The following is a 25,240-nucleotide window of genomic DNA, read 5'->3' as shown; positions in this document are numbered from 1 at the left end:
CTTGAGCCGTTCTAGCGCCTGAGGCAGGGGCCATGGAACCATCCTTAGCGCCCGGCCCAATTTGGCTCCCTTGGAGCCTTGGCTGAGGGAGGGGAAGAGAGAGAGAGGAAGGAGAGGGGGAAGGGTGGAGAAGCAGATGGGCGCTTCTCCTGTGTGCCCTAGCCAGGAATCGAGCCCGGGACTTCCACACACTGGACCTATGCTGTACCACTGAGCAACCTGCCAGGGCCAAAGTCATTCCATTTTACTAAAGGCCTGAGGCAAGGTATATTTTCTTTTAAAACAAAATTTAAAAAAAAATTATTGGTTGGCTTTAGAGAAAAAGAGAGAGAAACAGAAACATAAATTTGATGTTCCACTCAACCATGCATTCATTGGTTGATTACTGTATGTGCCCTGACTGGAGATCCAACCCTCAATCTTGCCATGCCCTGAGGATGCTCTAAGCTGCCTGACCAGGGCTTATTTTTTCAATATTTGACTCCCAAGTGTTTATAGACTGCCTATAGAATGCTGAGCATCTGTGGTGATTCAAAGCTCTGCAACCCCTAGTTACCCACACGATAGCTTTTTGGCAAAAAGATCCTGCTAGAGAGGATCTTGATTTTGCTTAGCATTTATCCCCAGTTTAGCATAGTGCCTGGTGAGTTGTATCAGATAGTCATTGGCTACATTAATTTGTATTCCAGTAGTAAAACTATTTGAGCCCTGGCTATGGGCCTGACACTGCTCTGTTGAATGTGAATTGTCCCATTTAGGTAGGTAATTGAAAGGGCTGTTACAGATGAAATTTCAATACCTTAACATAATTTGGTAATTCATCATAGTTCTTTCTGATCGAACTTTACTGGAAGGAGCTGCAGAAGAAACAAAACTTTCCTCCAGCTATTTACAGCAAATGAGTTTAGCCACAACCAAGACATTTCTTTTTTCTCTCTCTCTCTTTTTAAAAGAGAGACAGGAAGGGAGAGAGATGAGAAGCATCAACTTTTAGTTGCATCATTTTAGTTGTTCATTGATTGCTTCTCATATGTGCTTTGACCAGGGGGTCTCCAGCTGAGCCAATGACCTTGGGCTTAAGCAAGCAAACTTTGGGCTTAAGTCAGCAACTGTGCGATCATGTCAATGATCCCATGCTCAAACCAATGACCCTGTACTCAAGCCAGATGAGCCTGCATTCAAGCTAGTGACCTCAGGGTTTCAAACCTGGGACGTCAGTATCCCAGTCAACAATCCACTGAGCCACCACTGGTCCCGTAATACATTTCTTATTAGCTAACTGGGGATACCCTTGAAGGATATTGAGAGGGAGGAGGTTGACTCACTAGAGGTAAATCTATTTCTTTTGTACACTTTCCTTATTAGGGGAAGAAACCCCTACTAAGTGCCAAAACTCTAGGGGACAGGGATAGGGGTAGGGTGCTGGCTTGCAGATTTGGCAGTAACCTTGCTGTTGGCTTAGGCACCTGCTTATTTTCATCATGTGCTAGTTTCTTTTAATGCTGGGGCTATTGGGTATTATTTGGCAGAACAAGTTGGGATAGAAGAGAAAAGTTCACCTCTAGAATAATGCTTTTCTGCATCTTTTTCTTTAGTGGAAGCAAATAACATATCTATATCTTTTCATTCCTGTCAGCATGTATTAATCAAGAACTAAAGATGTGACTGTCATTGCATAAAATACATAACTTTAGAGTAGTAGAAAGAGCATATGCATTGAAGTAAGCAAAGATTTGGGTCACCTATGTACTAACCATTCGATTTGGGGCAGGTTATGGGGGTAGTAACATCTGTCAAGGAGGGTAGTTGTGATGGTTAAAGGACATGGATGTCAGCTATCTAGCATAATGCCCACCTTCAAGCAGGTGGTTAATAAATTATGTTCATAGGCCCTGGCCGGTTGGCTCAGTGGTAGAGCGACGGCCTGGCATGCGGAAGTCCCGGGTTCGATTTCCGGCCAGGGCACACAGGAGAAGCGCCCATCTGCTTCTCTACCCCTCCCCCTCTCCTTCCTCTCTGTCTCTCTCTTCCCTTCCCGCAGCCAAGGCTCCATTGGAGCAAAAGATGACCCGGGCGCTGGGGATGGCTCCATGGCCTCTGCCTCAGGCGCTAGAGTGGCTCTGGTCGCAACAGAGCAACGCCCCGGATGGGCAGAGCATCGCCCCCTGGTGGGCATCCCAGTGGATCCCGGTCGGGCGCATGCGGGAGTCTGTCTGACTGCCTCCCCGTTTCCAGCTTCAGAAAAATACAAAAAAAAAAATTATGGTCATAGCCTGACCAGGCAGTGGTGCAGTGGATAGAGCGTCGGACTGGGATGCGGAAGGACCCAGGTTTGAGACCTCAGGGTCGCCAGCTTGAGCGCGTGCTCATCTGGCTTAAGCAAAAAGCTCACCAGCTTGGACCCAAGGTCGCTGGCTCAAGCAAGGGGTTACTCAGTCTGCTGAAGGCCCACGGTCAAGGCACATATGAGAAAGCAATCAATGAACAACTAAGGTGTTGCCACGAAAAACTGATGATTGATGCTTCTCATCTCTCTCCGTTCCTGTCTGTCTTTCCCTAGCTATCCCTCTCTTTGACTCTCTCTCTGTCCCTGTAAAAAAATAAAATAAAATAAATTATGGTCATAAATCTAACGTGATAAATGCTTTTGTGGAGATGTGGACAAAGGTCTATAAGGGAGGGGGAAGATAGGGTGGGAGGGAAAGGGGAAGGACAACAGGGAAAGGTTTCCAGCCAGAAAGTTCTTTCCCTGTTCAGTGAATGAGGGGTGAGGAGGTTGGGGGATGGAAGGGAGAGGGGAGGGGCAGTAGGCATTGGGTTTTTGAATCTCAGAGCATGACTTCATTGTTTCTAGATTTTTTTTCTGGTTATTTACATTACATTATATTCTTCTGATTGTAAAACTTACACATATTCAATGTAGAAAGTACACAGATGTTCTGTTTTTTCCCTCCTTGGCTTATTCCTTGCCCAGCCCATTTTAGTTAATATTCTCATCAAAGATATTTAACAATGTAGTTATTTTCATTGGTATCATTCAGCCAATTAAAATCCTTCTGAAAATTTCCTTTATTGCTAGAGAAAGAGAGCACACTTTTTAAAAATCATCCACCATACCCTATAGATGACTCATGTTGAGGTTAGAAGTTTTGTTATTGCCAAAAGGAGCCTTCCTGAGCTCATCTGGTTCATCTCCCTAATGCTGGCCCATCCTTTACACATGAAGGCCCTTGTATTTGAGTTTCTAGTTTATTTTTTTTAGACTGCCAGTGCTCGTAAACATTTAAAAAATTATATACTATTGGGATTGTTTAAAAGAATGTGAGATGAGTGTGTGTGTGTGTGTGTATACATATATACACACGTTATGTAACATTCCAATGTAATGAACTTTGGTAGTATACAACCCAACCTATAAATTAGAACATTACCAGTATAATTTGTGTCAAAAATGTAATACCAAAATGTTAAGGACCCTTACCTAATTTCTTGCTATGTTTGGTGTCTCTTATCTGAGCAACACAAACTATACCACTGACCAAAACAGCAATTACACGTTTCATAGAACATTTATTTATATATTTTAGTGATGACAGCTGCAGTTTAATACTATTTGAAAAATAGGGCCTGGCCCTGGCCGGTTGGCTCAGCAGTAGAGCGTCGGCCTAGCGTGCGGAGGACCTGGGTTCGATTCCCGGCCAGGGCACACAGGAGAAGCGCCCATTTGCTTCTCCACCCCTCTGCTGTGCCTTCCTCTCTGTCTCTTCCCCTCCCGCAGCCAAGGCTCCATTGGAGCAAAAATGGCCCGGGCGCTGGGGATGGCTCCTTGGCCTCTGCCCCAGGCGCTAGAGTGGCTCTGGTCGCAACATGGCGACGCCCAGGATGGGCAGAGCATCGCCCCTTGGTGGGCAGAGCGTTGCCCCATGGTGGGCGTGCCGGGTGGATCCCGGTCGGGCGCATGCGGGAGTCTGTCTGACTGTCTCTCCCTGTTTCCAGCTTCAGAAAAATGCAAAAAAAAAAAAAAAAAAAAAGGGCCTGACCAGGCAGTGGCGCAGTGGAGCATTGGACTGGGGTGCGGAGGACCCAGATTCGAGACTTCAAGGTCGCCTGCTTGAGCGGAGGGCTCATCTGGTTTGAGCAAAGCTCACCAGCTTGGACCCAAGGTCTCTGGCTCCAGCAAGGGGTTACTCGGTCTGCTGAAGCCCCACGGTCAAGGCACAAATGAGAAAGCAATCAATGAACAACTAAAGTGCCACAATGAAAAATTGATGTTTTTCATCTCTCTCCCTTTCTGTCTGTCTGTCCCTGTCTCTCCCTCTCTCTGTCTCTCTCTTGGTTTCTGTCAAAAAAAAAGAAGAAGAAAAATGGCCTGACCTGTGGTGGAGCAGTGGATGGGACGTTGACTGGGAACACTGAGGTTGCCGGTTGGAGATCCCAGGTTTGCCAGGTCAAGGCACATACAAGAAGTAATTGCGAGCTGGTACTTCCCATCCGAACTTCCTTGCTGCCTTTTTACAATCAAACAATCAATAAAAATCTTTAAAAAAAAAATAGTAGACATCTATGTGAGGTCTGCAGTAATGGGGATTTGCTTAGTGTAAAGGTTAACCTCATGGGCACTGGGTTGGGTTTACCTCAGTTCTTATAGAGAAACCTCAACTTCATCATTGAGCACACCATGGATCCTTGGGCAGAGGTGTAAGGTCTTTGTCTAGATTAATTTTTTTTTGCTTGAGGATGTCCAGTTTTTCCAACACCATTTGTTGATGAAACTATCTTTGTTCCATTGTACTGCTTTTGTTCCTTTGTCAAAGATCAGTTGACTCTATTTATGTGAATCTATTTCTGGCCTTTTTTTTTTTTTTTTGGTGACAGAGTCAGAGAGAGACAGAGAAAGGGAAAGATAGGGACAGACAGACAGGAAGGGAGAGAAATATGAAGTATCAATTCTTCACTGTGTCACCCTAGTTGTTCATCTATTGCTTTCTCATATGTGCCTTGACTGTGTTGGGGGGCTACAGCAGACCAAATAACCCCTTGCTCAAGCCAGTGATCTTGGGCTCAAACCAGTGAACCTTGCTCAAACCAGATGAACCTACGCTCAAGCCAGGGACCTCAGGGTTTCGAACCTGGGTCCTCCGCATCCCAGTTCGATGCTCCATCCACTGTGCCACTGCCTATTCAGGCTGGCCTGTCTTTTCTGTTACATTTATCTATTTATCTATTCCATCACCAATACCACACCGTCTTGATCACTGTCTCTTTATGGTAAGTCAGGCAGTATCAATATTCCTACTTTATTTTTCTCTATCAATATTGTGTTGATCTTTCTGGGTCTTTTGCCTCTGCATATAAAGTTTAGAAGTTTGTCAATAACCACAAAATAACTTGCTGGGATTTTTATTGGGATTGCATTCAATCTATAAATCAAATGTGGAAGAACTGACATCTTGACAATATTGAGTGTTCCTATACATGAACATGTACTATCTTTATTGATTTCTTTGGTTTTCTTCATCAGAGTTTTGTAGTTTTTTAATGTAGATTTTGTATATATTTTGTTAGATTTATACTTAAGTATTTCATTTATGGCAGGGTGTTAATGTAAATGGTATATTGCTTTTAATTTCAAATTACTTATTCTTTTTTTTTTTTTTTTTTTTTTTTAGAGAGGAGAGAGACAGAGGAGAGAGAGACAGAGAGAGAAGGGGGGAGGAGCTGGAAGCATCAACTCCCATATGTGCCTTGACCAGGCAGGCCCAGGATTTCGAACCGGCGACCTCAGCATTTCCAGGTCGACGCTTTACCCACTGCGCCACCACAGGTCAGGCTTTTTTTAAATTTTATTTATTCTTTTTTTTTTTTTTTTAATTTCAAATTACATTTATTCATTGCTGGCATATGGGCAAGCAATGAACTTTTGCATATAAATCTATATCCTGCAACTTTGCTTTAATTCCTTATTAGTTCCATTAGGGTTTTTTTGTCATTGTTTTTGATTATTTTGTATTTTCTACATGGATGGTCATGTTGTCTGATAAGAATGATAGTGATTTTTTATGTGTGTCTTGTTTAAAAAATCTTTGCCTATCCCATGAAGATAGTCTCTTTTTTGTTTTAAAATTCTAGAAACTTTTTTGTTTTATCTTTCACATGTAGACCTGGGATCCATCTCATTAATTTTACATGTGAACTGAGGTAGAATCAAGGTTTATTATTTTATGGATGTACAATTGACCCAGCACCATTCATTGAAAGACCATCTTCCTTTACTGAACTAAGATGGCTCCTTTGTCTTTTATCAGGTGTAACTATGTATTTATGTTTGTTTATGGACTGACTCTCTTTTGTTCCGTTAGTCTGTTAATCTGTCCCTGTGTCAAATAATCTTAGTTGCTGTAGCTGTGAAATAAATTTTGATACCTGGTAGTGTAAATCCTCCAACTTTGTTCTTCCGTTTTAAGATTGCCTTGGCTTTTCTAGGTGTTTAAATGTTTTCATACACATTTTAGAATCTCTTTGTCTATATCTAAAAAAAGGCTGGGCCCTGGCTGGTTGGTTCAGTTGATAGAGCATTGGCTCGGTGTGTGGATGTCCCTAGTTTGATCCCTGGTCAGGGCACACAGGAGAAGCAACCATCTGATTCTCCACCCCTCCCCCTCTCCTCCCTCTATTCCCCTTTCACAACCAGTGGCTCAATAGTTCCAGCGTCATCCCAGCCCCGAGGATAGCTCCCTTGATTTGAGCAGGTTGCCAGGTGGATCCAGATTGGGGTGCATGTGGGAATCTTATCTCTCCTCCTCTCACTTAAGAAAATAAATAAATAAAATAAAATAATTTGGGTATTCTGGTGGGGATTCCATTGAATTTATACATCAAGTTAGGGAGATTTGACATCTTAAATACTGAGTCTTCTAATCCAAAAATGATACTTGCCTCTATTTATTTAGGTAGTCTTTATTTTTTCTCAGTAATGTGTTATGTTTTATATTTTTCAACATAGAGGTCTTGCACATCTTTTATTAGATTTATTCTGCCCTGTCCAGATAGCTTAGTTGGTTACAGCACCATCCCTAAGCTCAGGGGTTTCAGGTTTGATCCCTGGTTAGGGCACATGCAGGAACAGTTCTTGTCTCTTCCTCTTTCTGTCCATTACTCTCTTGCTAAAATCAGGAATATAAATACATTTTTTTAAATAAAGATTTATTCCTGGGTATTTTTGGATTTGGTGCTATTGTAAATGGTATTTTCAAAAGTTAACTTTCCAATTGTTTGTTGCCAGTACATGGCATGCAATTGATTTTTGTTTTCTATTTACTTATTTATTTTAATTGTGGTGAAATATATATAAGATGCAATTTACCATTTTAACCATTTTTAGGTGTATAGTATAGTGGCACTAAATACATTCACATCATTGTACAAACATGCCAAAAATTTCTAGTTTCTTGGTAAGAGCTTTATTGCGATAGAATTCAGACCATATAATTCACCCATTTATTTATTTATTTATTTATTTATTTATTTATTTATTTATTTCTACAGAGGCAGAGATAGACAGGGACAGACAGACAGGAACAGAGAGAGATGAGAAGCATCAATCATCAGTTTTTCGTTGCGCGTTGCGGCTTCTTAGTTGTTCATTGATTGCTTTCTCACATGTGCCTTGACCGTGGGCCTTCAGCAGACCGAGTAACCCCCTGCTGGAGCCAGCAACCTTGGGTCCAAGCTGGTGAGCTCTTTGCTCAAGCCAGATGAGCCCACGCTCAAGCTGGCGACCTCGGGCTCTTGAACCTGGGTCCTCTGTGCCACCACCTGGTCAGGCTATAATTCACCCATTTAAAGTATACCTTTCAATATATCTACAGAGTTGTGCAACCATCACCCCAATCAAATTTAGAACATTTTTATCACCCCATAAAGAAACCCTGTACCATTTCAATATCACTTCCCAACCTTCCCCAGCTCCCAGCCCCTGGCAACCACTAATCTACTTTTTGTTCCTCTGTTCCCTTCTTAGCTGACAGGTTAGAGTTGTGATGGGATTCAAATAGTTTAACAGCTGGTTTTCTGCCCTACTGACTGTTTTAAGTATAAAAAAAGATATACTGAAAGGTAGTTTATTATTTCATGCATTTAATACTTAAATAAGAACAATAAAAGAGGTACACAAAACTAGATTATATTATAAGAAAGCGTTTTAAAATATTAATGAAAAATTAAATAATACCTGACAAAAAACAATAAAACTTATTTAAGATATTTCCAGTGACAGCTTGTCACCCCCTGGTTGTTTGGCACTTTTTATGTTATATGTTTGTTTACTGAAGTAACAAAAGCAAGGGAATTAAAATGTATTTCATCAAAGGTATAATGAGTTTTATGAAATGAATAAATATCACAAGTGTAGTCCATCAAATTTTTTTCACCCATGGACAGAATGAACATTGCTACGGGCGCTTAGAATACACTATTGCGCAGATGAATGTTAAAAAAAGAGTAAGGAATGTAAATCTGTGATTTCCACATTGGACAGCTGCCCAGGCACCCACCTTAGAGAGAACTGTGATTACAAGTGCCATTTTAACAACTGGTTCACCGAACTCAACTGAAAATTAGGTATTGGTTCTGCCATACTGGTGCGAACTGGCTGAATCCCACTACTGGGTTGGAAGTTTGGAAGAATGGCTGGCACTTCATCTTCATGCACATGTAATGTTTGAAGAATTCCTGTAGACTCCTTATTAGCTCCTGGACTTCCATCAGTCTTTTAGACACTTGCATTCTTTTGTTGGCTTATCTGCCTGATTCTAAGCAAATACAGTATTTGTGTCACCATCATCCAGGTAAAAGAAATTACATCACCAGCACCCTAGCATTCCTTATTGTGATCCTTTCTAGTTTCCATTCCCAGAATAACCCATGAAACCTTTATAAAAATCAATTTCTTACCTGACCTGTGGTGGCACAGTGTATAAAGCATCGACCTGGAATACTGAGGTTGCCGGTTCAAAACCTAGGGCTTGCCTGGTCAAGGCACATAAAGTTGATGCTTCCTGCTCCTCCCCCCACCCTCTCCCTCTCTCTCTTTCTCCTCTCTAAAATGAATAAAGTCTTTTTTTAAAAATATAACTTTCTTGCTTTTCTTTAAAGTTTTACTACCTCAGAAACACAGTAATTTATATTTGCCTGTTTTGAGCTTTTTATAGGAGCAGTAATGAAGTATGTATTATTTTGCATCTGGCTTTTGCTCATTTTACATTTGTTAGATTTATACATACTGTCGCATAAGCTTGCTGTTTGTTCATTTTCACTACTGTATAGTATTCTATCAGAGGAATAATACATAAATATATCCCAATTTATTTATCCTGACACTGGAAATTTGAGTTGCAGTTTGGGGCTATTATGAATAATGGCACTATGAACAGTCACATGTGTCTGTCACTGTAAGTAAGTATGCATTTTTGCTAGGTGTATACCTAGGAAAGGATCATGAAGTAGATAATACCAAACTTTTCAAAAGTGGCTGTATTATTTTACACTCCCACTAGTAGTATTAGAAATTTTCCATTGTTCTACATCTTTGTCACACTTGTCATTGTAAACCTTTTAAATTTAAGCCATTCAGGTTGGTATATAGTGCTATATTTTTGTGGTTTTAATTTCCACTTTTCTAATTCCTAGTGAAGTTGAGCAAGACCTATTGGCATGTTTATGGACCATCTGGATATCCTCTGTTATGAATTCCTCATAAGTCTCTTACCCATTTTTTTATTTGTATTTTTCTTTGATTTTCAGGAAATTGTTATATATTTTGTATAATGAACTTTTTGTTGATTTTATGGGTGACATTAATATTCTTTCACACTATTGTTTGCCATTTTTACCTACCTATGGTGTCTTTTGATGATTAGTTGATTTTCTCTCCCAGCTTTTTATTTGAACAAATACAACCCTATAGAAAAGTTGAAAGAACAGTACAATGAACACCTATTATTCATAAACTCTCATTCAGCAGTTTGCTAACATATTTTGCCATATTTGTGCGCTCTCTCTCTCTGTTCTTTTCTCAATCTTTCTCTTTCATCATTTCAGACTAAGTTCAGATTTATAGTATGGTACTATACATATTCCAGCATGTATCCCCCCTCACCTTTTATTTTTTCTATTTTTTTTTTTTTTTGTATTTTTCTGAAGCTGGAAACGGGGAGGCAGTCAGACAGACTTCTGCATGCGCCCGACCGGGATCCACCTGGCACACCCACCAGGGGGCGATGCTCTGCCCATCCGGGGCATCGCTCTGTCGCGACCAGAGCCATTCTAGCTCCTGAGGCAGAGGCCACAGAGCCATCCTCAGTGCCCGGGCAAACTTTTTGCTCTAATGGAGCCTCAGCTGTGGGAGGGGAAGAGAGAGACAGAGAGGAAGGAGAAAGGGAGGGGTGGAGAAGCAGATGGGTGCTTCTCCTGTGTGCCCTGGCCGGGAATCGAACCCGGGACTTCCACACACCAGGCCGACGCTCTACCGCTGAGCCAACTGGCCAGGGCCCCCCCTCACCTTTTAAAAAAATTTTTTTCCCAAATGAGAGGAAGGGAGACAGAGAGACAAACTTCTGCATGCACCACAACAAGGATCCACCCAGCAACCCCCCTATCTGGGGCCGATGCTCTGCCCATCTCAGTCCATGCTCTCAACCACGCTATTTTTAGCACCTGAGGCGGAGGCTCCAGGGAGCCGTCCTCAGTGCCAGGGGCCAGTGCACTTCAACCAATTGAACCATTGCTGTGGAAGGGGAAGAGAGAAAGACAGAGACAGAGAGAGAAGTGGGGAGGGGTGGAGAAGCAGATGGTTGCTTTTCTCGTGTGCCCTGAGAATTGAACCTGGGATATCCACCTACGGGGCTGATGCTCTACCACTAAGCCAACTGGCCAGGGCCTAATATCACCCTAGTAACAAAGCCTGGTCACTGGTAGATGGTTGAAAGCACACCAGCACCAAACAAGTAGACACGGTACCCCCAGGTTATATGTGGGTTTGTGGGGGTTACAAATGGTTTTATCTCCCTACTAGTTGGATTGGGAGTTGTACTTGGGGAAGACTCTATCTTTCAGGGCATTTTCTGAAGGCCCTGCTGGAAACCCCACACAACTGGGACATGCTGTACAACAGCTGGCATAAAGAGAAACATACTGCTTGGTGGTTTTATCCTTTAGCTGTCTTTTTCCCCAGAGGGGGTGCTATTAAAGTAGAGTTAGAGATGACGGCCTTAGCTGAGCACACAGCCCAGGCTTTCAAACCCAGCAGGCCCTTACTCTCATGATAAATGAAACTATTCAGATGCATAAGGTTGTGTTACAAAACAGGATGGCCTTGGATCTATTGACAGCTGCCCAAGGAGGTACATGTGCTATCCTCCATGAAGAGTGTTGTATGTATATCCCAGATAATCAAATAAATGTAACCCAACCTCTGCAAGAAATAGCTACTGAGGTACTAGCTATGTAGGCCCTCTCCCATGGCCTTCTTCAGTCGTGATGGAATAACCTAATGTCCACCTAGAGGTGGACCATAGTTTCCCTGGCTCTTGTGGTAGGCTGCTGCTCCTATACTACTGTTGTGGCCTATAGGCTCAAAGAGCAGCATTCTGGGCCCATGTACCCTCTCAAGTACAGACTGTTTAAGGGGTAGAGTGTGGGGAAGTTGGTATCCCCAGAATTAGTAAACAGCCTGCACAAGATGGAGTCGGTGTGGACAGCTCTGCTATGTCAGATCTGGCCATGTATGACTAAGGGAAAGAGGCTGGGGACAGTACACATGCGCATCTCCCTTATATAACTATGTTACCCCCCCCCACCCCCCCACCCTGCACACACTTGATGTAATCGTGGCTTGGTGCCACTTTTTTTTTTTTTTTGGTATTTTTTCTGAAGCTGGAAACGGGGAGGCAGTCAGACAGACTCCCACATGCGCCGGACCGGGATCCACCCGGGGGGCGATGCTCCGCCCATCGGGGCGTTGCTCTGTCGCGACCAGAGCTACTCTAGTACCTGGGGCAGAGGCCAAGGAGCCATCCCCAGCGCCAGGCCATCTTTTGCTCCAATGGAGCCTCAGCTGCAGGAGGGGAAGAGAGAGACAGAGAGGAAGGAGAGGGGGAGGGGTGGAGAAGCAGATGGGCGCTTCTCCTATGTGCCCTGGCCGGGAATCGAACCCAGGACTTCCGCACACCAGGCCAACGCTCTACCACTGAGCCAACCGGCCAGGGCCTTGGTGCCACTTTTGTTTGATTTTACTATAAAACACCTAGGTACTGCGTCAAGTTGCTGCTGCTGCCAGCTGCTGTTGTTGCCACCATATTGCACCTGGCTGCCGTTGCCAATAAAGTATGTCCTATCTGCCTAAAGCTCCCTGTGTCTTTTTCCACCTCCCAGTTCCTCACAGCCTTCCATCCCTTACCTCTGAACTCAGACTGACAAGTACAGAGACTGGAATGTTATTTATCCATAAAAAAGAATGAAATCTTGCCGTTGGCGAAAACATGGATAGACCTAGAGGGTAAGTGAAATAAAACAAATACCACATGATTTCACTCATGTGGCATCAACAAAACAAAATAAATGAACAAACAAAACAGAAACAAACTCATAAATACAGAGAACAAATTGATGGATGCCAGATTTTCCAGATGGGAGGGGGTTTGGGGATGAGTGAAAGGGGTGAAGGGATTAAGAAATACCAATGGTCAGTTAGGCCAGTTGGCTCAGTGGTAGAGCACTGGCGTGAGGAAGTCCTGAGTATGATTACCCGTCAGGGCACACAGGAGAAGCGCCCATCTGCTTCCTCCCCCTTCCCCCTCCCCCTCTATCTTTCTCTTCCTCTCTCCCTCCTGCAGCCAAGGCTGCATTGGAGCAAAAGTTAGCATGGGCGCTGAGGATGGCTCCCTGGCCTCTGCCTCAGGCACTAGAATGGCTCGGGCTGGCATGGAGCAACGCCCCAGATGGGCAGAGCATCGCCCTCTAGTGAATATGCTGGGTGAATGCCCATCTGGTGCATGCAGGAGTCTGTCTCTGCCTCCCCGCTTCTCACTTCAGAAAAATACAAAAAACAAAACAAAGCCAAAAAAATATATACCAATGGCCAGTTATGAAAAAGTCATGGGGAGGTAAAACAGAGCATATGGAAAAAAGTCAATAATATTTTAATAAATATGTATGCTGTCAGATGGGTACTAGACTTATTGGGGTGATCACTTCCTAAGTTATATTAATGTCTAATCAGTATGTTCTATTTCTGAAACTAATATTGTATGTCAAGCCTGACCAGACGGTGGCGCAGTGGATAGAGCATCGAACTGGGATGTGGAGGACCCAGGTTCGAGACCCCAAGGTCGCCAGCTTGAGCGCGAGCTCATCTGGTTTGAGCAAGACTCACCAGCTTGAGTCCAAGGTCGCTGGCTGTAGCCCCCCGGTCAAGGCACATATGAGAAATCAATCAATGAACAACGAAGGAACTGCAACAAAGAATTGATGTTTCTCATCTCCGTTCCTGTCTGTCCCTCTGACTCTCTCTGTCTCTCCCACAAGAAAACAAAAATTATATGTCAACTTTAATTGAAAATAAAAATGTTGAAGTTCAGGCACAACCCAATTGAGGTTTGTACCATCCATTTAAAGGTAAAATAACAGGTTCACACATGTGAAGGCCTGACAAAAGCGGGGACCAGAAAACGGGTTTCTCAATTCCGGGATACAGTTTATGTCCCCTCAACCCCCATGTTTGGTAAGTTGATTAAGTAATGCAACTCAGAGCGCTTAGTACTTCTAGCGCTATTGGCAGAGAATCAAGCATCCTTTAACTCAGTGGTCCCCAACCTCTAGGCCGTGGACCGGTACCAGTCCGTGGGCCATTTGGTACCGGTCCGCAGAGAAAGAATAAATAACTTAAGTTATTTCCATTTTATTTATATTTAAGTCTCAACAATGTTTTATTTTTTAAAAATGACCAGATTCCCTCTGTTACATTGTCTAAGACTCATTCTTGACGCTTGTCTCGTAAGTTCGACAAGTATATTTAAAAATACCAGTTTTTACGCTGGTCGCACAATTTTATTTTGTGCATTTATCCGTCCCACCCTAAACGCCGGTCCGTGAAAATATTTTCTGACATTAAATGGGTCCGTGGCCCAAAAAAGGTTGGGGACCACTGCTTTAACTGACAGGAGTGCAGAGGAAGTCAGACATTAAGCCCAGAGGCTGACGTCAGAAATCAGAGTCTGAAGGTCCATCACAGGCAGCATTCCTACTGCAAAGCCCGCTGGGCAAGCGCAGTGCTGCAAAAAGAGAACACGCCCAAGTCCGCCGGTGAGCACGCGCAGTGGCGCGGGGGCGTGGGCACCTGCACGCTCCATGCTCCTTTTGGGCTTGATCTCTCATTGATCTGCGATTTTAAATTCAGCGCATTCACTTTGATTCCTCTGCACCTGGCCTGAAGCGAAGCTGTCGTGCCAGGGACGAGGGTGAGCGGCGGTGCTGGGAGGTGACAAAGATAAGGAGCGGGCGAGAGGAAATGAAAAAGGGCAAGCTCCCGTGTAAGCCAAACGAAGGCTATTGGGGGAGGTTTGAGGGCCCCGGAGCGCCAGCGCGGGAAAACCTCCCGGATCTGGAGGGGTGGGGCTAAACGTATAATTGACAGGCGAGAAACTAATGCAAGTGGAACAGGAGGTAAAGGAGGGCGGGATGTGCGCTTGAACTGGAGCGCTGCTTTGGAGTAATAGTTATCACGCACCAGGCACATAAATAGCCCGTCTGTGCTAAGAGAAAATATTTTATTTAGTGGTCACTGCAACTTTATGAGTATGCGCTTTTACCTGTCACTCGTTTACACTTGAAGAAACCGAGGATTCGTGCTACTAACTTAGGGCAGGAATATCGCGGGCATCTCAAATTTGGCAGTCTGACCCCAGCGCTCATACTGTAATGCCCCTGCCCTATTGCTTGCCCTTCAGAAAATCAAGGTGGAGTGGGGTCCAGTCAAGAGGGTTCGAGTAAATGGAATTGACCAGGTTGTTGGAGGATGTGCAGTGAAAAGTGGAAATAAACACTAATAAGTAAACTTGTATACTTTTGTTAACCAGTGTCACCCCAGTAAATGCAATAAAATAAATGAATGAAGGCAGCATGGGAAAACCCCCCGATAATTTAATGAAATAAATTTAGCTGGAGTCAATAAAAAAAAAGTACTAAGGAGTATCAGGTTTTCCCTACACAGTGTTAGGACTTTGGGGACTGAGCTGGGAGGGACACAGAAGGCCAGAGCAAGGTTGTGGGCCAGGCCATGTCCCCAGCTGTGGCTCTGGTTTAACAGCAGGTGCAGGAAACGTTTTCTTTTGGGGCTGTGTTATCTCCCAGGTTTGTGAAGTTAAAGCATTTTAGGAGCTTAAAAGCTGGCAGTGCCTAGAACCTAGTTTCTGTCTTCTCTGGCTGCTATAACAAAATACCATACACTGGGTGGCTTAAACAACAGAAGTTTTTTCCTCAAAGCGTTAGAGGCTGGAAGTTGAAGATCAAGGTCCTGGTGTATTCTATCCCAGGTGAAGACCCTCTTTCTCTTGCAGAAGGCCTGTTTTTACTTGTCCTCACATGGCTGGTAAAGAGAGAGCTCTCTCTCTTCCTTCTATAAAGCCACCGATTCTAATAAGAATTAGGACCCCACTGTTATGACTAAATTGAATCTTTTATTTATTTGTTTGCTTGTTTGTTATTTTTCTAGTGAGAGGGAAGGGAGGCAGAGAGACAGACTCCCGCATGCCCCCTCACCAGGATCCACCCGGCAAGCCCACTAGGGGGCGATGGTCTGCCAATCTGGGGTTGTTGCTTCATTGGTCAGCAATGGAGCATTTTTTTTAGCTTCTGCGGCTGAGGCCAGGGACCCATTCTCAGGTCCTGAGGCCAACTCGCTGGCGGGAGCCATGGCTGGGGGGAGGGAGGGAGAAGAGGCAGGGAGGGGGAAGAGGAGAGAAGCAGATGGTTGCTTCTCCTGTGTTCCCTGGCTGGGAATGGAACCTGGGACATCCACGTGCTGGGCTGACACTCTACCACTGAGCCAACTGGCCAGGGCCTAAATTTAATCTTGATTACCTTTTTCATTTAATGTGAATTACCTCTTAAAAGTCCTGTCTTCGAATAGTCTCATGTTGGGGGTAAGGGCTTTAACACATGAATTTAAGGTAGGTTGGGACACAGTTCAATGTGTAGCAGTTGTTTATAGCCAAGTAAATAAGGAGTAATAATTGAAGATGGAGGAAAATCAACACTTTCAGAACCAATATATACCCAAGTTTCTTATATATTACCTCATTCAATGAGCTTAAGGTTTTCTGCACTGGTATGTGCCTTACTTAGCACTGGTGGGGAAATCTCGGGAGAGCTTGTGTGGGGAGGTCGTGGTTGTCTTCCATGCAGCCAACCTGAAGAGATCAGAAAAAAATTACACCAAGCATTCTTAATAGCATGGGTTTATCTAAGCCCTTCTTTAACTTCTGACTTAGCTTGTGCTGCTTTTGGAATAATGAAATCCATAATTAGTACCCCCAGGGAGTGAAATAATAATTATTTTTTTCTGTATTGTTTCCTGTTGTTCTAAGGTTTGGTACCTGAATCATTTTCAGTCTTACCTGGTGAGAGGAAGAGTGAGGAAATTCACAGTTTAGGCACTTGAAGGTTTGGCAGATGTGCATTCAAATCTTGGATTCTGATAGTTGCTGAGTGACTGGCCAAGTCACTTAACCTTTCTAAGTGTTACTTTCTTTACGTAAAAAATAGAGCTAATAAAAATACTGGCCACACAGGGTTGTTGTGAGATTATATGAAAACAGTTTGAAACTATTAACTACTTTAGTCATGGGACTTCCTCTACCCACACATTGAAGTAGAGAAACCTTGCAGACCCCATGTCAGATATTTTTTTTTTATTGATTTAGAGAGAGGAAGGGAGAGAGGGAGACAGGAACTGTTCCTGTGTGTGCCCTGACCAGGGATTGAACAGGCAACCTCTGTGCTTCAGAGTGAAGCTCTAAGAACAGCTATCTGGCCAGAGCTCAAAAAAAATTTATTTATTTTTTGTGACAGAGACAGAGGGACAGATAGGGACAGACAGATAGGAAGGGAGAGAGATGAGAAGCATCTATTCTTTGTTGCAGCTCCTTAGTTGTTCATTGATTGCTTTCTCACAGGTTCCTTGAGTGGGGGGTTGAGTGGGCTACAGCAGAGCGAGTGACCCCTTGCTCAAGCCGGCAACCTTGGGCTCAAGCCAGGGACCATGGAGTCATGTCTATGATCCCATGCTCAAGCCGGATGAGCCCGCATTCAAGCCGCTGACCTCATTCAAGGTTGTCCCAGTCTGATACTCTACTCTATCCACTACTCTATCTTGGTCAGGCTCAAGATTTTTTTTTTTAAGATTTTATTGATTCTACAGAAAGAGGAGGTAGGGTATGAGAAGTATCAACTCACAGTTGCTTCACTTCACTTCTTCATTGATTGTTATGTGCCTTGACTGGGCAAACCCAGGATTTCGAACCATCAACCTCAGCATTTCGAGTCAACACTTTATCCACCTGCACCAGCACAGGTCATCAGATTTTTCTTGAATGCTTGCTGGTTGCCAAAGCCCCTGGCTTTCTGAGTCTAGGGGCAGGGAAGAATAAGACAGACAAGGCCCCTTTATGCAGCTTATGTTCTAGTGGGGAGGACTACATAAAAGAAGTTGAGAATGCTAAGAGCTATGAAGAGATTAAATACAGGGTCATGAAATAAAAGTGACTTAAAGTAGAGAATATGCATGTGTGCATGTAGTTGGAGGGTAGGTGTTTGACCACTATAGGATGGCCAAGTGGAGGGAGGCTTCTCTGAGGAGCTGAGCTGTCCTAAACGTTGAAGAGTTATCATTTCCTTTGGGAGGTGGGGTATGGCAGCAAGTGGAAGCCCTAGGCTGATTAGTACCCAGGTTGGGTGCTTCACCCACCCATAGGCCGACCAGTGATCTGTCGTAAAAGGGCAGGGAATACTGATCAGATTTTTCTCTTGGGTTTTAGAGTTCAGAAATATGAAAAGAATTTTCAGTTGGCAGTGGGAGCTGAAGCTAAAAGGTACAGAAGGCTGAAGAGACACGTGCAGGCTAAAGTTTTGAACGAGCCGAAGCTGTGAGTAAGCAGAGGAAGGCAGTGAGTGGCTCCCTCTGGCATGTGAATGAGCAGGAGAATGCAAATCCATGGCTGTTTATGTATTAGTGAGGTTCTGGGAGATGTCTTGAGATCTAAACTAGTCTGGAGTTCTACAAGAACTCCCACCCTGTCCATGGCTTCTAATTTTGCTTTTCCCAGCTGGTCTCAAGTCTTTTTTTTTTTTTTTTTCAGAGATATAGAATCAGAGAGAGGGACACATAGGGACAGACAGACAGGAATGGAGAGATGAGAAGCATCAATCATTAGTTTTTCATTGCACGTTGCGACACCTTAGTTGTTCATTGATTGCTTTCTCATATGTGCCTTGACCACGGGCCTTCAGCAGACCAAGTAACCCCTTGCTCAAGCCAGCGACCTTGAGTCCAAGCTGGTGAGCTTTTGCTCAAACCAGATGAGCTTGCGACCTCGGGGTCTCGAACCTGGGTCCTCCGCATCCCAGTCCGACGCTCTATCCACTGCGCCATCGCCTGGTCAGGCTGGTCTCAAATCTTAATCTCTTATTAGATGTCTTGGCCCTGGCCGGTTGGCTTAGTGGTACAGTGTCAGCCTGGCATGCAGAAGTCCCGGGTTCGATTCCCGGCCAGGGCACACAGGAGAGGCGCCCATCTACTTCTCCACCCCTCCCCCTCTCCTTCCTCTCTGTCTCTCTCTTCCCCTCCCACAGCTGAGGCTCCATTGGAGCAAAAGATGGCCCGGTCGCTGGGGATGGCTCCTTGGCCTCTGCCCCAGGCGCTAGAGTGGCTCTGGTTGCGACAGAGCGATGCCCGGATGGGCAGAGCATCGCCCCCTGGTGGGCGTGCCGGGTGGATCCCGGTCGGGTGCATACGGGAGTCTGTCTGACTGCCTCCCAGTTTCCAGCTTCAGAAAAAAAAAAAAAAAAGATGTCTTTTCAGTAACTCCCTTTTATGTCTGCCAGCTGTCTCCTGCAGACAGTTAAATTTGATTAAAGCAGTCATATGGAGCTGGGTTTGGATCCCTGGTTTTCCTCTAATTAGCTGAGACTTTGAACAATTATTTCATTTCTGCAAGCATCTAGGTGCAACAACTGTATCCTTAGTGTTCTTCAGATTAGAGGAGATCATTGTGAAAGGGCCTGGAGAGTGCTCGGTACATAGTAGGAGTGCAGACTTTGTTAGTTGCTTTTCTTCTACATGTTTGAATGCTTATATGATTGCATGCCTCCCTCTCAGTATTGAATTGTCCTTGGTTTTTTAAGTCACTCTTGTAGTTATCCTTCCACCTCTGTACTCATTGGAACTGCCCCTAAACTGTAATGGGAACAACATGACAACTGCCTTTCCTTTCCTAATGAATTAACCCTATTACTAGTCTTTCTGAGGCTAGTCAGGGTAACAAAGATGAAAATGCTTTTTTAGACATTAATATTTGTATTTATAAAAGATGGGCCTGCTAAATAACTTGAAGCAGTGGCTTCCAAAGTCAGAGTGTGAGAACAAGGATTTAAGAGCCAGTCGTCCAAATGGTGATTCAAGGAAGGAAGGGTATGCAAAAGCTATCTCAGGGAAATCAGGTTCAGAAGAGGAGAAAAACAGATGACACAAACAGGGAGCAGACAAGTTTCCCGTAGCCCTTGGCCTGACCAGGGAAGAGGAATACGGTGGACTCGGTAGTGGGAGCTCTTCCCGCCAGGCCAAGGCCCTGTGAGGAGAGCTCTGCCAGTCTGCAGCCAGACAGAAAGCTCTGCTTCCTGAGGCCAGAACATTTTATGGGGGGCAGCTCTGGTCTATACTGGAAATGGAGGGTAGGGTGAACTAAGAAGCAAACTAGAGGTATCTATAAATAAAGATATCTGATACATGGGTGTAATGCCCGTGACTGAAGCCAGACAGGTCCACATTGGATTCGGGCAGATGGCAGAGGAACTGTGGAGCCAGAAAGCTCTGGGCCATTCCCGTTTAATTAAGTCTCACAAGGGCAGACGAGCAAACAGGCAGGAGGAAGCCGCTTCTCAGGCAAATAAACAGCAAGACGACCCCTCACAGTGGTGGGCAGGCAATCCGGCATCCGCAATCCCCCCGAGTGCTGGCACCCATAGCCTTACATAGGCCACACACACATGGTGCTGCCATGTGCTCACACACCAGTCTGGCAAAGGGCTTGCAGCTGCTAAATCAGCAAGCAAGCCTAACACAGCTGTTTTCCCAACAGTGGGTTAACTTGTGCCATGTAGGAAAAGCTGTAATTGTAATTCTCTGCCTGTGTGTCATGACACTTTACTTAGAGGTCTTCCCAACAGGATCAAGTGAAGCTGCCTTGTTGGAGACGTGAGACAATGCTGCAGAAGTGATTATAGGCAACATCTGTGATTCTAGGGCACAGGTCTTTGTGAGGAAATCTCCAAGCCTTTCCTAGAAAAGTTGGAAGGGCACCCAAGCAGCAAAAGCCTCCCAGATGAGCCTGCCAAAGTGGTGGCACAGTGGATAGAGTGTCAGCCTGAGATGCTGAGGATCCGGGTTTGAAACCACAAGGTTGCCGACTTGAGTGCAGGCTCACCAGTTTAAGCGCGGGGTTGCTGGCTTGAGCGTGGGGATCATAGACATGACCCCATGGTTGCTGGCTTGAGCCGAAGGTCACTGGATTGAGCAAGGGGTCACTTGCTTTTCTGTACCCCTCCGGTCAAGACACATATAAGAAAGCAGTGAACAACTAAGGTGCCGCAATGAATAATTGATACCTCTCATCTCTCTCCCTTTCTGTCTGTCCCTATCTGTCCCTGTCTCTCTCTCCGTATCTATAAAAAAAAAAAAAGCATCCTTGATGAAATGGCAGGCAGTTTCTCTATAGAGGCTTTCCTAGGCTGCATTCTGCTGGAGCCATTTGTGATAAATGTTGCTAGATGGATTGCACCATTTGGTGTGACTTCATGGGGATCTGCACGTGATGGAGAGGATATGGTCTTTGCCAGCAAAAAAATGTACATCCTAAGGAGAAATTCCATGGTAGTGTTGAGATTGCTCTTAGGAACTGTACTAGATTTCAAGCCAGTTCTTCCTGGCTTGTCAGCTAACTGCCAAATTTTTTCCCCCTAGGACCATGGCGAATAAAACCCAGGAGATTGGTGGCATCCATTTCCCTTTTCCCTTCACACCCTATTCCATCCAGAAAGACTTCATGGCAAAGCTATACCAGGTGTTGGAGGCTGGCAAGATTGGGATATTTGAGAGTCCAACTGGCACTGTAAGTATGAATAGTTGGGCCCAAGAAGGCTCTTGGGAGACCCCAGTTACAGCTGGTCAGAGGCATCCTAGCATGCCTTTGTACCCATGTAGAGATTTTCATGGTTTGAAGGTGGCAAAGTAGTTCTGTCAGTTTATCTTTCTGAGTAATGCTCACTTCTCTTTATTAACTTATTAAAACATAACACCAGGGTCTAAGGATATTTAGGCTAAAGGCAAATGAGAACTTGAATGGCAGTTCAAACAAAGCACTAAAACTTTCCAGATTTACTGGGCATGCAACTGCTTTGCTGTTGAGCTATATAGAAATGACTTTGGCTCATTCACGGATGAAGCATATTGGTTTAGTCTCCAGGAACTACGTTACTGAGTGATGGCGAGGTCCAATCAAGGGTCCCTAAGTTTTTTCTTCCTGGCTTGGAATGAGGGATTTATTAGATATTGGCCATTGAGGATTGCTAGGGCTATGGAGATCAGTTACTGTTTCTCTCTTGCACTTTATTATCTTATATCTCAAGTAGTATGTGATAGTGCAATGTATGTGTTGATGTGAAGGTCCCTCAACTAGCCTGTGACTTCCTCGAGGAGAAGGACCTTGTGGTCCTCACCTCTGTGTCCCTATCTAGTAGAGCTTGGCCCATTTGGCCCACAGGAGTCTTCTAATAAGTATGTGTTGAATAAATGAATGAATGAATAAAAGAAAGTGAGTCATTCCTTTTCTCCCACTTGGTGATTGAAGCGTGTCACTCTCTTGAGATGATAGGATCACCTGGGACAGGAAAAGTACAGACTGGGACATGGTATTGTGTCATTTTGCTTTTTCATATATGTATATTGAATGGGAGAGAATAAATCTGTAAGTCCTAGGCCCTGGCCGGTTGGCTCAGTGGTGGAGCGTCGGCCTGGTGTGTGGGGGACCCGGGTTCGATTCCCGGCCAGGGCACATAGGAGAAGCGCCCATTTGCTTCTCCACCCCCACCCCCTCCTTCCTCTCTGTCTCTCTCTTCCCCTCCCGCAGCCAAGGCTCCATTGGAGCAAAGATTGCCCGGGCGCTGGGGATGGCTCCTTGGCCTCTGCCCCAGGCACTAGAGTGGCTCTGGTCGCGGCGGAGCGACACCCCAGAGGGGCAGAGCAGCCCCCCCTGGTGGGCAGAGCGTCACCCCTGGTGGGCGTGCCGGGTGGATCCCGGTCGGGCGCATGCGGGAGTCTGTCTGACTGTCTCTCCCCTTTTCCAGCTTCAGAAAAATACAAAAAAAAAACAACAAAAAAACCCTGTAAGTCCTATACTGTGATTGGTTTTTCCTTGAGTAATTTTATTTTTCTAGATTTAATAATTGTGTTTTAAACATTTGTTTCATTTTCAATATACTAAGGCCATTCCTCACACATCATCTGGTGGTCTCTCAGTATGATACCGGTTCCTGCGCAATCCCAAATACAGTTAGTTGGCTGTTATCCGTGGCTTCTGCACCCACAGTCGCTACCAACCTTGGATCAGAAGCACTGACAAGAGGTGGTGCAGTGAATAGAGCGATGACCTGGGACGCTGAGGTCCCAGGTTTAAAACCTCAAGGTCACCAGCTTCAGTGCAGGCTCATCGGCTTGAGTGCAGGCTCACCAGCTTGGGCATGGGGTCACTGGCTTGAGCATGAGATCATAGACATGACCCCATGGTTGCTGGGTTGAGCCCAAGGTCACTGGCTGTACTGTAGCCCCTTGGTCAAGGCACCCGTGAGAAAGCAATCAATGAACAACTAAGGTACTGCAGTGGAGGACTGATGCTTCATCTCTCCCTTCCTGTGTATCTGTCTCTATCTATCCTTCTCTCTGTCTCTGTCACACACACACACACACAGCACTGGAAATAAAAGTTGCCTTGTTGCTGACATGTCCTATGAAGTTTGGCCTATGACAGTTGCTGAACATGTACAGACTTTTTTTCTTGTCATTATTCAATAAACAATATAGTATAGCAGTTATTTTTAATTAATTAATTTTTGTCAATTAAAATTATTATTATTAAATTTAATGCAGTGACATTGATAAATCAGGGTACATATGTTGAGAGAAAACATCTCCAGATTATTTTGACATTTGATTATGCTGTATACCCCTCACCCAAAGTCAAATTGTCTTCCGTCACCTTCTATCTGGTTTTCTTTGTGAGTATAGCAATTATTTATATAACATTTACATTATAGCAGGGGTCGGGAACTTATGGCTTGCCAGCCAGATGTGACTCTTTTGATGGCTGCATCTGGCTCGCAGACAAATCTTTAATAAAAAAATAATAATGTTAAAAATATAAAACATTCTTATGTATTAGAATCCATTCATTTCCTACCGCTCATGTTCATGGTTGTGGGTGGCTGGAGCCAATCACAGCTGTCCTCTGGGACAACAACAAAGTTTTATTGGATAATGCGTAAGGTACACAGGTCATTGTATGGCTCTCACAGAATTACATTTTAAAATATATGGCGTTCGCCTGACCTGTGGTGGCGCAGTGGATAAAGCGTCGACCTGGAATGCTGAGGTTGCCGGTTCAAAACCCTGGGCTTGCCCGGTCAAGGCATATATGGGAGTTGAAGCTTCCTGCTCCTCCCCCCTTCTCTCTCTCTCTCTCTCTCTCTCTCTCTCTCTCTCTCTCTCTCTTTCCTCTAAAATGAATAAATAAAATATATGGCATTTATGGCTCTCTCAGCCAAAAAGGTTCCCGACCCCTGCATTATAGTAAATGTAAGTAATCTAGACATGATTTAAGGTATACAGGAGGTAGTACATAGGTTATATGGAAATACTGAATCATTTTATATGGGGATGTGAGCATCTGCATTTTTTGCATTTTTGGAGTTCTTGGTCCTGGTTGCCCGTGGATACTGAGGGACCACTATAGAGGATTCCTTTGAAACCTTTTGTAAACCAAAATGGCATAAAGTAAAGGGTGTCTTCCACTTTCCAAAGTTTGCTTTATGCAAGTTTGTGTTAAGCCACTTTGCTTTTACAAAAGACCAAAGTTTGCCTAATGTGATGATCTTTTGGAAAGCAGAGAAGACCAGTATTCAGCACATAAAATTATGATCTTAGTTTGCTAGAGCTGCCACAACAAAATACCATGGTCTGTGTGGCTTAAATGACAGAAATTTACTTTCTCACAGTCCTGGAGACGGGAGCATTTGAGAGTACAGTTGCAGCAGGCTTTGGTTCCTGGTGAGGACTCCCCTCCTGGCTTTGAGACTGCCACCTTCTCGCTGAGTCCTCACATGGCAGAGAGAGAAAGAAAAATATCTTTGGTGTCACTTCCTATTTATATGGACACCACCATGTCTATCAGATCAGGGTTCTACCTTTATGACCTCATTTAACTCTATGACCTTAGTGGCTGTTTCTCCATTAGGGTTTTAGGGCAGGGGTTGGGAACTTTTTTGGCTGAGAGAGCCATGAACGCCACATACTTTAGAATGTAATTCCATGAGAGCCATACAATGACGCATGTACGTTATGCATTATCCAATAAAACTTTGGTGTTGTTCTGGAGGACAGCTGTGGTGGTGTTCTGTTCCAGCCAACCGCAACCATGAACATGAGTGGTAGGAAATGAATGGATTCTAATACATGAGAATGTTTTATATTTTTAACGTTACTACTTTTTTTATTAAAGATTTGTCTGCGAGCGCCTGACCAGGCAGTGGCGCAGTGGATAGAGTGTCGGACTGGAATGCAGAGGACCCAGGTTCGAGACCCCGAGGTCACCAGCTTTTGCTCATCTGGTTTGAGCAAAAGCCCACCAACTTGAACCCAAGG

The 25,240-nt window shown here is 44.4% G+C and overlaps 1 protein-coding gene across 4 annotated transcripts in view; it reads left to right on the top strand.

Annotated features, from left to right (window-relative positions):
* Window positions 1-14,382: 14,382 nt before the first annotated feature.
* The window catches only part of DDX11 (DEAD/H-box helicase 11), a 53,101-nt gene continuing 42,243 nt past the window's right edge, over window positions 14,383-25,240 (top strand). For 3 of the 4 annotated variants that reach the window (XM_066368571.1, XM_066368570.1, XM_066368568.1), the window contains exons 1-2: window positions 14,383-14,513; window positions 21,290-21,437. In XM_066368571.1, coding sequence (XP_066224668.1) covers window positions 21,294-21,437 — 144 coding nt within the window. In that variant the 5' untranslated portion in view covers window positions 14,383-14,513; window positions 21,290-21,293. Of the gene's footprint in view, window positions 14,514-18,089; window positions 18,198-21,289; window positions 21,438-25,240 lie in introns of all 4 variants that reach the window. The other variant, XM_066368569.1, reaches the window with a different exon arrangement.

This window comes from Saccopteryx leptura, chromosome 2 (genome assembly GCF_036850995.1).
Source record: "Saccopteryx leptura isolate mSacLep1 chromosome 2, mSacLep1_pri_phased_curated, whole genome shotgun sequence".
In the NCBI taxonomy this organism is placed as follows: domain Eukaryota; kingdom Metazoa; phylum Chordata; class Mammalia; order Chiroptera; family Emballonuridae; genus Saccopteryx; species Saccopteryx leptura.
The sequence above is the reverse complement of the archived record's forward strand: the minus strand, read 5'-3'. Positions and strand labels throughout refer to the sequence as shown.